Consider the following 9,172-nt stretch of genomic DNA (forward strand, 5'->3'; position numbering starts at 1 on the left):
CATAGACCCAAGACATCCCACCAAAAGGTGTGCTGTCCCTTCAGAAAGCAGGGGAAAGCCGTGTGTCCTGACGCCCTCCACAAATGATGAAAGGGGGTCACTGCAGGCGGTGCCACCCAACATCTCTAGTTTGGATCCCACAACGATGCCCATAAGAGCTCCTGTGCAGTGAGTTCACTGCTGGTCTAGCTTGGGTACAGGGCAAAGGGGTCCAGACAACGCTATTTCCCAGGGCTGTCCAAAAGCTCACTGCTGTTTTCAAAGGCTCAGGTAATGAGGCACAGGCTTGGCGTGAGGGTAGGACATCACCTCAAGAATCATCGTTGCAATGCTGACCCTAGCCAAGGGGAGGAGGGGGGACAGAGGGAAGGGTTTTGAAAGGATCAGATGGCCTTCCCAACTTCTCCCCTCTTAGTTTTGCGGTTCCAGAAAGTTCTGTTCATAAAAAAAAAAAAAAAAGAAAAGAAAAAAAGGAAAGAAAAGCAGAAAGAAAATTGAGAGAAGGAGACCTCCTCCCCTCTGACTCACGGGCTGAGGTATTCCCTGGGCAGCCCTCACTGTCCATCATCCAGCCATCACTACCCAAAATAAATACAAGTTTAGAGCAAAACCCATTAGAAAATAAAGTGCATCTGGAGTTGAAAAACTTCTGGAGAAAGGGGCTTTTTTTCCTCTTTTTTTTTCTTACAAAAAATATCCTTTAAGAAAAAGAAAAAAAGAAAGGGAGCAAGAGGACAGAGCATGTAGCTCTTGGCATAGGGTCTACAGGGCTGTCCCATTAGGGAGAGGGATCTTAAATCCGCTCTTCAGCAGGGCGAGGCAGATGCATAGACCCAGCAGGCCAGCAAGAAGCACCCCGACCACAGCCTTGAGGCAGGAAGTCCTGCTGCGGATGAAGGTACCCGGCCCCATGATGCTCAGCAGGGCTGTGCTCACAGTTAAGGTGTACAGGATGGAGACTCCTGTGTTGAGGGCCACGATCTTCCCAAACTTGGCAAAAGGGGCAATGATGCAGAAGAACAGCGGGACGGTGGCAATCACTGTGGTGACGGCACTTGAGACAATTGCCACGCCGACGTGACGGACTGCTTCGATTGTCCTCCACTGACGGCACGCTGTGGGGTCCTGGCAGAAGGGACAGCAGTGTTATGGGGGAGTGGGGACAAACACAGGGGGCTGCATTAATGTTTTAGCCTTTGAGAGGGTGGCTTAGCTCATGGGCTCCTGGTCCAGGACAAAGATGCTGTGTGAGTGCAGACTGGGCAGTTCATGCAGTCTCTGAGCTCGCTGGGCAAACAGCCATGAGGTTAACACCCAGTAAAGGCAAAGTGTGCTGGATTTGGTGCCTGCTTTCAGCTACATCAGACTGACTGCTAAGCCTACGCAACAGAGGCACTGCATGCAGACACTGTACCTGAGATCAGAGATCCCCAAGCTTTTGTGGCCTCCTTCTTCCCAAAGAGGGAAAAGACATTAACAAGGCAGGAGAAGACCTGGAGATCCAGCACAGCAAAGCAATTTGCAGAGGTTACAGAATGAGTGTAGAGCCATTCCAGCACAAGACTGTCTTCACTGGGGCATGAAAGGGGGTTGCTTCGGACACAGCTGTGGCCCATAAAAAAGGGAGAACCATGTGGGCTGGGCCCCCAGCTGGGTTTACTGTACCCAGGTACACAAGCTCATACCAGTTTCTGACCAGTCCGCTGGACAAGCAGCAAGCACCCCAGGCACGCTGCGAGGGTGGCAAGCTGCATCCCACCCCCCTTGCCCATCACACCTTAGGTCCTGCATCACAGCTGAGGGGCACGGAGGGCATGAGGGGAATGGACACAAGGCTATAGGAAGAAAAGAGCTCACCTCTGCCTGGTGTAGTGGCAGGTTTTCCCCTGCCAGCAGGTAGCCCTCCACCAAATGCACGCAGTAATCGACAGAGGAGCCAACGAGAATGGAGAGGGAAATGGCTTCCACAGCTCCCATTTCCCAGCCAGACCAGTACATGATGGTCACCACCAAGCAAACCACCCCTGTGGGAAGAAGGTCGTGTTAGGCACATTTAAAGGACTCCGGGACCACTGCCCAGGCCTACTGACACAAGTCAATCACTGGGGAGTTTGGAATCGTACCCCCGCAGATCTGCATGCTAGCCAGTCTGAGACTTGCACACACTCCCTCCTGCCCACTGAGGCAAACACTTCCCTCACCTTCCACTGGCCACAGGGACCATTCAATCAGGTAATCAGACCTGCTGGGGACAGTGAAGCACCTAATTAAATATTAGGCAAACTGACAGACTGATGCCAATCTAGACTAATGCTTGCTAAATGAATCCAAACCCAGGCAAGTGCGTACGTTTGCACACAGGCCCTACAGGAAAGAGGGCCCGTTGTTTTGCTTGCTGGAGTTACACACAGCGCATGCACAGGTTTTTCTTAAAGGCAAGAGTGATGCTTGTTTGTGAGTCATGTGTGGGAGACTAAGTGGTTTTAAAATGATAGATTTGATTTTTTGAACTGAGAAGTTTAGCAACACACTTAGTCGACAATATCGTCAAATCACCAGCCAGGGAGAGGGAACTATTTACAAATTTGCTTCAAATACTAACAAAACCGCTAAAATATTCAGCTTTTAAATTCTCCCACTGCTTGGAAACAGCAGCCATGGTGCAGATCCTTGGGAAGTAGTGCAATTGTTATTCAGAGCATGTGGGACTTAATCACATTATTATACATAACAGGCAGGGATGGCATTTGTGTAGCTAAAACCCTTATTTAAACAAATAGAAGGGATTGTGTAGATAAAACACACTGGGTATTAGACACACAAATCTACTTTCCCAATGAGGTTCCCGTGCATTTGTTGAGAGCTTCTCCCATTCACCTAGGTATATCAGGACTGGCTCCTGGAAAGCCAAAAGGGTTTACACAGAGTAAGAGCAATTCAGTTCAAATCACCAGAGACTCAGCAGTGCCACAACCCACTGATTTCAGACAAAGGGAGAGCCTGACATACTGGAATTGGTGTTTTTACCTAAAATGCTGAGCAGCACTGGCAGCAGAAGGAGGATGTGAGTGGTAAACACCGCTACTGCAGCCACACAAATAACCAGCGAGAGGACAAGACCGTACAGGGCACTCTGCACTCCTGGAAAAAGAAAAGAGCCAGCTCATTTGACTCCTGGAAGGTGACAGCTGGGATGAGAAAGGCACTGTGTCCCTGCTGGCAACAGGGCAGGCAGGGACTCATACTGGAGGAGTTGGGAAGGGGAGGATGAAAGTGGAAAGCGGGTGATCAACTTCTTGCCTCTTGTCCCTTCCCTTCTCTATTTCCCCAGACTCTGCCTAGGATTTGGACAGTATATGCTGCTTGGGGCAGAAACAGGCTTTAGGAGTTTGCGCAGCAATGGTAAGGGACCAAAGATATAACACGTGCCCATCAGATGGGACAGAGTGTGCTGTGAAGATGTATCAGAGAGCATGGACTCCTCAGAGAGAGAAACATGGCAGTCACTTGCCTATAATCTCCATGAAGATCTGCTTCCAGTGCTCACAGGTCTGGAAACCATGCCGGAGAGCAGAGCCCTCTGGGAAGAGCTGGAGTTGCTCCTGCAGGAACGTCTCCCACTTCAGGTAGTCAGCATATGTCTGGAAGGAAGATTTCCCTTTGTAGGTTGTCTGTAAGAAGATGAACGTGTTATTTGCGTGTCCTGCTCTTTGGGGCAGGGTATGCATGGCAAGGGAAGAGGTAGAACAGGCCAGTTGGAGCTGCAGCACCAGGCAGAACTGGCAGTGGCAGATGGGCAAATCTGTCACCAGCTCTTTGCCTGAGCTCTCATGGTAAGAGTGAATTTTGGCATAAACAGCCACTTCTAGCAACTTGTGAGTGCAGGCATCTGTCTGCAACAAGGTACAAACACTAACAAACACTAACTTACGGCTGCAAATCAAAGTGGCCAGTGCAGAGAGAGCAGAGCTAAACCCCCAGAAGACATAAGAAGGGACTGTTGCACGGATAGATGGCGATGCCATGTGCTCACCGATTCAAATGCCATGGAGATCCACTGCACCTTCCCATCCTTCACCCCCACTGCCCCATGAGAGAGCTGTCCAGGCAGCAGGTTTGGCTCAGGGATGTTCTTGCACTCAGGGTGCAACATCTGCAGAAAGGAGGAGATGCTGTAACCTGGAGGGAAAGAAAGAGCAAGGGATGGAAGACAGGACAGGGAAAGGAAGCATATTCAAGCAAGGGGGGAAAAAAACCCAACCAACCAAAACCCCAAGAGAAAGCTGCAGGCCCCATTTGTCAGCAGCTGCTTCCCCTTGCTACTCTGACTTGCCAAAGCCCTTGAGGCCTCGGCACCAGAGCGCTCGGGTGCTGCTAGCTCCAAAGGGCACTCTGTGCCATCAGCACTGGATGGGACACTACCACCGCTGTTTGTCCCCAGCTGTCAGGAAGCATTACAAACAGCAACCACTGACGAGCTGTCTGCTGGGCCTGGCAGGGATTTTCACCAGACATGAGACCGGCTTTTAGCCTGAAGCCAATATACATTTCCAAGGTTCCGCTCCACAACCTTGTGACCTCTGAAGTTGGAAGAGACAGCCACTGGTTAGGTATGTGAAGCCACAGGGCCAGTGAGTAGCCTCATCACAACGAGATCAAGTGTGATTTGCTGGTTATTCAGGAGCTACTAAGAAGATATTTACTTGTCCAAAAGATCGTAAGGGTATCACAAGCAATACTCATGACTGGAAAGAATAGATGCAATTCTGTTCTTATCCTCAGTGGATTAAATCCCAAAGAATATACCCAGTGTCTCTGGAGTTAGAGAGATCATTTCTCTTTCTCATCTCCCACAAAGCATGACCAGGGGCATGTTCTAGAAGGGTAAAGCTGCCTTGGGAAGAAAAGGAGGCAGCAAGAAGCAGCCACCCTTTCTGGTTTGCTGTTGAGGACCCCAGCTCAAACAAACACTTCAGTAAGCAGAGCTGCAGAACAGGAGTCTGATGTTCCTGTCCCGCTCACTGTGTATTTCTCATCCCCAAAACGGCTGGCACAGCACACGGAAGCATGAGGTGAATGGCCCATGGAGGTGGGAGCTGTGACTTAAGCCAGGTAGAAACAGGCAGAGCTATGCTGCAGCCAGGTCAGGAGAGCTGACTGCTGAGAAACACCTCTCCTCCCTGCACTGCCTGCATTTATCATTGACTGGTACCTCCCTTTCCTTTCCCTGCTCCACCAAGCCGGGATCTCAAAGTTTAAAAGCCCTTAGCAGCCAGACTGCTCAGACTGGAGGGCGAGAACTGGTCTCCACCCCAGGACCCAGGACCTCCCCAAGGACTCTGTGGATGGTGTTAGTCCTACCTACCAGAGGGCAGGCACTGAGCCCCTCCTGGCTTCACCAGCTCGGTGTTGCTGGCAATGGCTTTGCAGAGGCGGCACAGATTGCCAATCTCTTTGAAGAGGTCAAAGCTGTCATCATAGATAACGCTGCCCTTTCACAAGGAGACACAATAATAAGAGCACCACACGTGAGGCATACACACAGCAACTAGCACAAGAAGGCAGAAGCAGAGTCCTCTCCTCGCTACACAGCCTGGGATTAGCTTATACAGACCACAGGTTATACGGTGGAATAACCCACAGACATCTTTGCCTCACCAGAACCAGATAACCCAGGAAGAAACTACATGCCCCCCAAGAGAGAAAAAAAAAAAAAAAAAGGGTCAGGCACTATGACAGAAGCGCTGATAAATGAATAGCCACCATGCCAAGCCACCATGCCATGCCCCAAACCATTAGGGTTTGCTTAAGGAACAGCTCTGAACCCCTAGCAGTGCCCAGCACGAAACTCCAGCTTTCTGCCCACTCCACTGCCTGCATTTCACACCGCTCCCCCTCCAGAGGCAACAGGCAAAGGCTGATTCTGCACCGTGCCCCCAAATCAGAAGGCAGGAAGAACAGTAGAAAGCTGAAGTGCATCTGCCAAGCGACCAGAGCTAAGCATAATTTTTCTGGGGAAAGGCTGTGAATGTGCCAAGGTATCAGATCTGGGAGATAAACTGTTCCTGGAAAAGTCACATTTAGTAATCTTTCCCTGGAGTAATTATTTGTATTTTTTTCATGTTAATATCTCATAACAAGATAAACAATTACAGAAAAATATCAGTTCCCTGGATCTTGAATTTATAGTGAGATTTTCATACTGAGCTCAAGATGGGTTTGCTTCTAAAATCCTCAGGAAATCCAGATTTAGACGGAAAATTAGAAGGTTAGATATTGCACTCAGAAAGGGATTTTCAGAGAAGTCTGAAGTAATTTCAGTAAGGGCTTCCTGATCTCCATTTCTTGTGAATTTGCTAAAACAGAAATGTACTTTTGGCTCATCGCAATGCTACTGTCTCTGCTATTCCACCTGTCTAGACCGCTGGACCACGCTGCCAGGGCTGTGGGGATTAACTAAACACCATCCAGGGAGACCGTCCTTCGCTCCTCAGCCCCGAGCATGCCTGTCCAGCATGCCAGCATGCATGTACCATGTCTCCGATGACGTGGTTGTCTGGGCGTCTTGTGCGATTAACACCTCTGATACCAAACACTACAAACACCATGGCTCCCGTGTCTACCAGTGGCCGCACCGCTGGCTTCCCGCAGCCCGTGTTCATGCAAGGGTTAAATCCAGAAGTGGCTGACAGCTTTGCTTTGGGTGCTGCTGTCAAATACAGAAGAGAGGCTGGTTACATCAGAATGCGGCAAAAAAAGGTCTGACTTTCTGGACATGACAGCCAGACATGGCTGAACAGGTCCTCATCAGCTTACCTTTCTCACTGGGAACATAAAGGATGCCTTTGGTGGGTCCATCTGGGCTAGAGCTGAGAAGACAGCCAGGAGGTGTTACACACACTCGGCCGTGGTAAGGGGGCTTGTGCGACTGGGCAAAATACAGTTTCCTGTGCAGCAAAGAAAGTTTGTTATGGAGGACCAGAGGTAGTAATGACCATGTGTCCAAAGCATTACATGGAAACAGGTGTTCTCAGGGACAGACAGAAAGGAAAAAGGAAAGCAACTCCAGACCCGGATCTCTAGTCATTGCTTATTCTGTGCTGCCTGTTCAGCCCAAGAGTTCAGGTGAGTTAGGGCAAGACCAAGATCAGCAATGTCTTTTTGCCACCCAAAGAAGCCCTTCGTCACAGTCCTGCACCTATCAAGCCTTTGGCACATGAATGACGCTATGGGCCTGCAAAATAAGTTTGCAAAGATGGGGCACATTTGCAGCAAAGCAAGTCCTAGGGCCACGGATGTCACCAACTGAGGGCAGGACTGGCACTGGACATTAGACATCCCATATCAGCCACTCAGCTGGGCTGGTTTTGCTGCCTGGCCCTGGGTGGGTTTTGGAAGGTTACCGTGTTCGCTGCTGCTCCTTGGCGGCCACGTAGAAACTGAAGTCGAACTTCCAGCCTCTCTTGGTGTCACAGGACAAGGTGGTCATCATCCACTTCCTGGGGCTCGTCTGCTTAAGCAGCCCTACTGTGGACACACAAGCTGTCAGCTTCCTGGTGAAGTTACCGAAAGGCACTCTATACACCTAAGCAATGGATTAATGAAAACAGACACTTAACTCCACAGGGTCGCAGCCTGTTGCACATTAGCATCACACACTCCCCTCCTCCCTGAGCACTGGCACAGCCGCACAGAATGAGCACTGCAGGCACAAACCCAGCCAGCCCCCCCGCCTGCCTCCTTCCCAGGCTTGGCCAGGGTGTGATGGGGCCCCTCGCCACCCCCACTCTCTGTGGGCTAGGCTGAATGGTGGCTGCTCTGCCCAGGGTGAGGGACATCTGAAAGAGAGTCCTCCTGGGGAGGGGGGTGTGTGTGTCCAATATGGCCTGTGCACAAGCAGTGTTGCCTGCTCAGCTGTGTCTGTGGATGGACAGAAGGAGGCAGTGGGAATCCAGCTGTCTCGGTAGCAGTTTCTACCAGAACAAGCTCAGCCGATGATGCCAGGCCTCATCTGATCTCCACAGACACCCACACTTCTGCTCCCATTGCTGACAGTCACATCGCAACAGCAACAGGTAAGTATTGGGGCACTATGAGGCATAATCTTTAACAATGCCAGGCGTAACGCTCTCAGCATGAGCTACCTTACTGCAATGCCCTGCAAATTTAACCCTGAGCTACCTAGGACCCCATGGAGAGACAGGAGGAGGCTCTTGTGCTCACCTGTTGAGTGCTGCACTCTTGATAGAGGGGTCCAGCATCCCTGGACTGACTCACCTGGAATGAAGGCACCTCCCCGTCTCCCGGTGACACCATCTGCCAGGGGGCCGGCACACTGGCATTGAGTGAGAATCTGTAGATGGCTGGCTTTCCCTTGCTTCTGGACTTGGAGATATACACGGTCCCCTGGAGATCTGAAGAAAACAGAGGGCATGAGGGCTAGGGGTACTTCTCAATCAGCAAATCCTGCAGACGTGGGCAGCAGCAAAGGAGGGTTCTTCTGGTCTGCTGTGTCCTCCAGGGTAGCAGGCACAGCCTCTGCCTTCTAGCAGCACAACACCCCTTTCAAAGGTTTTTCACAAATATATCCTGAGGTGCAGTAATTCCTGATGGCTTATTGCTTCGTGTCATCTCAGGACCTGGCCCAATAACTCTTTTATCCTCAAAATCCCCTGCAAAGCAGGCTGAATTTACTCTCCTCATGGCCTGCCAACAGGGCTGTAATGCAGGACTGGGATGCAAAAGCTGAGCTCCCAGCCCTGTACTCAGACCAGAGGGATTTGTCACTGGACTGCGCTGCCACCTGGGTTATAGGACTATGTCCTAGAGAACAGCAGGCATTCAGGGGAAGGGGGATTGTAATGATGCCCCTTACATCCAGCACCAAGCTAGGGCTCAGCGGGGCTGGGTCTGAAGAGAATTATCCCCCATCAGCTATTCAGAGATCATATGATTTAGTTTTTACCTGAGTGGACCCTTGGGCCCTGGACCCAAACGTGGTCAGAGTCATCATGCCCCACTTACCTTGCTGCCCTGTGTCACTTATGCTCCCTTTGCTCCCCCAAGGTGACCCTGAGCCCCTCTTCTTTTTTTCCAAGGAGGTTCGGATGTTGTTCTGCAAACTGTGGGGCTTTTCCTGAAACAAACCTGTCCCACAAGGTTAGTCAGGGAG

At 50.7% G+C, this 9,172-nt stretch overlaps 1 protein-coding gene across 2 annotated transcripts in view; it reads right to left on the reverse strand.

Moving 5' to 3' along the window:
* Positions 1-762: 762 nt before the first annotated feature.
* The window catches only part of PTCHD2 (patched domain containing 2), a 17,689-nt gene continuing 9,279 nt past the window's right edge, over positions 763-9,172 (reverse strand). The window contains exons 10-20 of one of the 2 annotated variants that reach the window (XM_009695186.1): positions 9,025-9,147; positions 8,278-8,414; positions 7,404-7,585; positions 6,817-6,947; positions 6,534-6,706; positions 5,366-5,492; positions 4,034-4,179; positions 3,512-3,671; positions 3,028-3,141; positions 1,858-2,024; positions 763-1,125 (exon numbers count right to left, since the gene is read on the reverse strand). In XM_009695186.1, the coding sequence (XP_009693488.1) occupies positions 763-1,125; positions 1,858-2,024; positions 3,028-3,141; positions 3,512-3,671; positions 4,034-4,179; positions 5,366-5,492; positions 6,534-6,706; positions 6,817-6,947; positions 7,404-7,585; positions 8,278-8,414; positions 9,025-9,147 (1,823 nt within the window). Of the gene's footprint in view, positions 1,126-1,857; positions 2,025-3,027; positions 3,142-3,511; positions 3,672-4,033; positions 4,180-5,365; positions 5,493-6,533; positions 6,710-6,816; positions 6,948-7,403; positions 7,586-8,277; positions 8,415-9,024; positions 9,148-9,172 lie in introns of both variants that reach the window. The other variant, XM_009695185.1, reaches the window with a different exon arrangement.

The sequence above is a fragment of the Cariama cristata genome, unplaced genomic scaffold (genome assembly GCF_000690535.1).
Source record: "Cariama cristata isolate BGI_N322 unplaced genomic scaffold, ASM69053v1 scaffold16652, whole genome shotgun sequence".
NCBI classification, from domain to species: domain Eukaryota; kingdom Metazoa; phylum Chordata; class Aves; order Cariamiformes; family Cariamidae; genus Cariama; species Cariama cristata.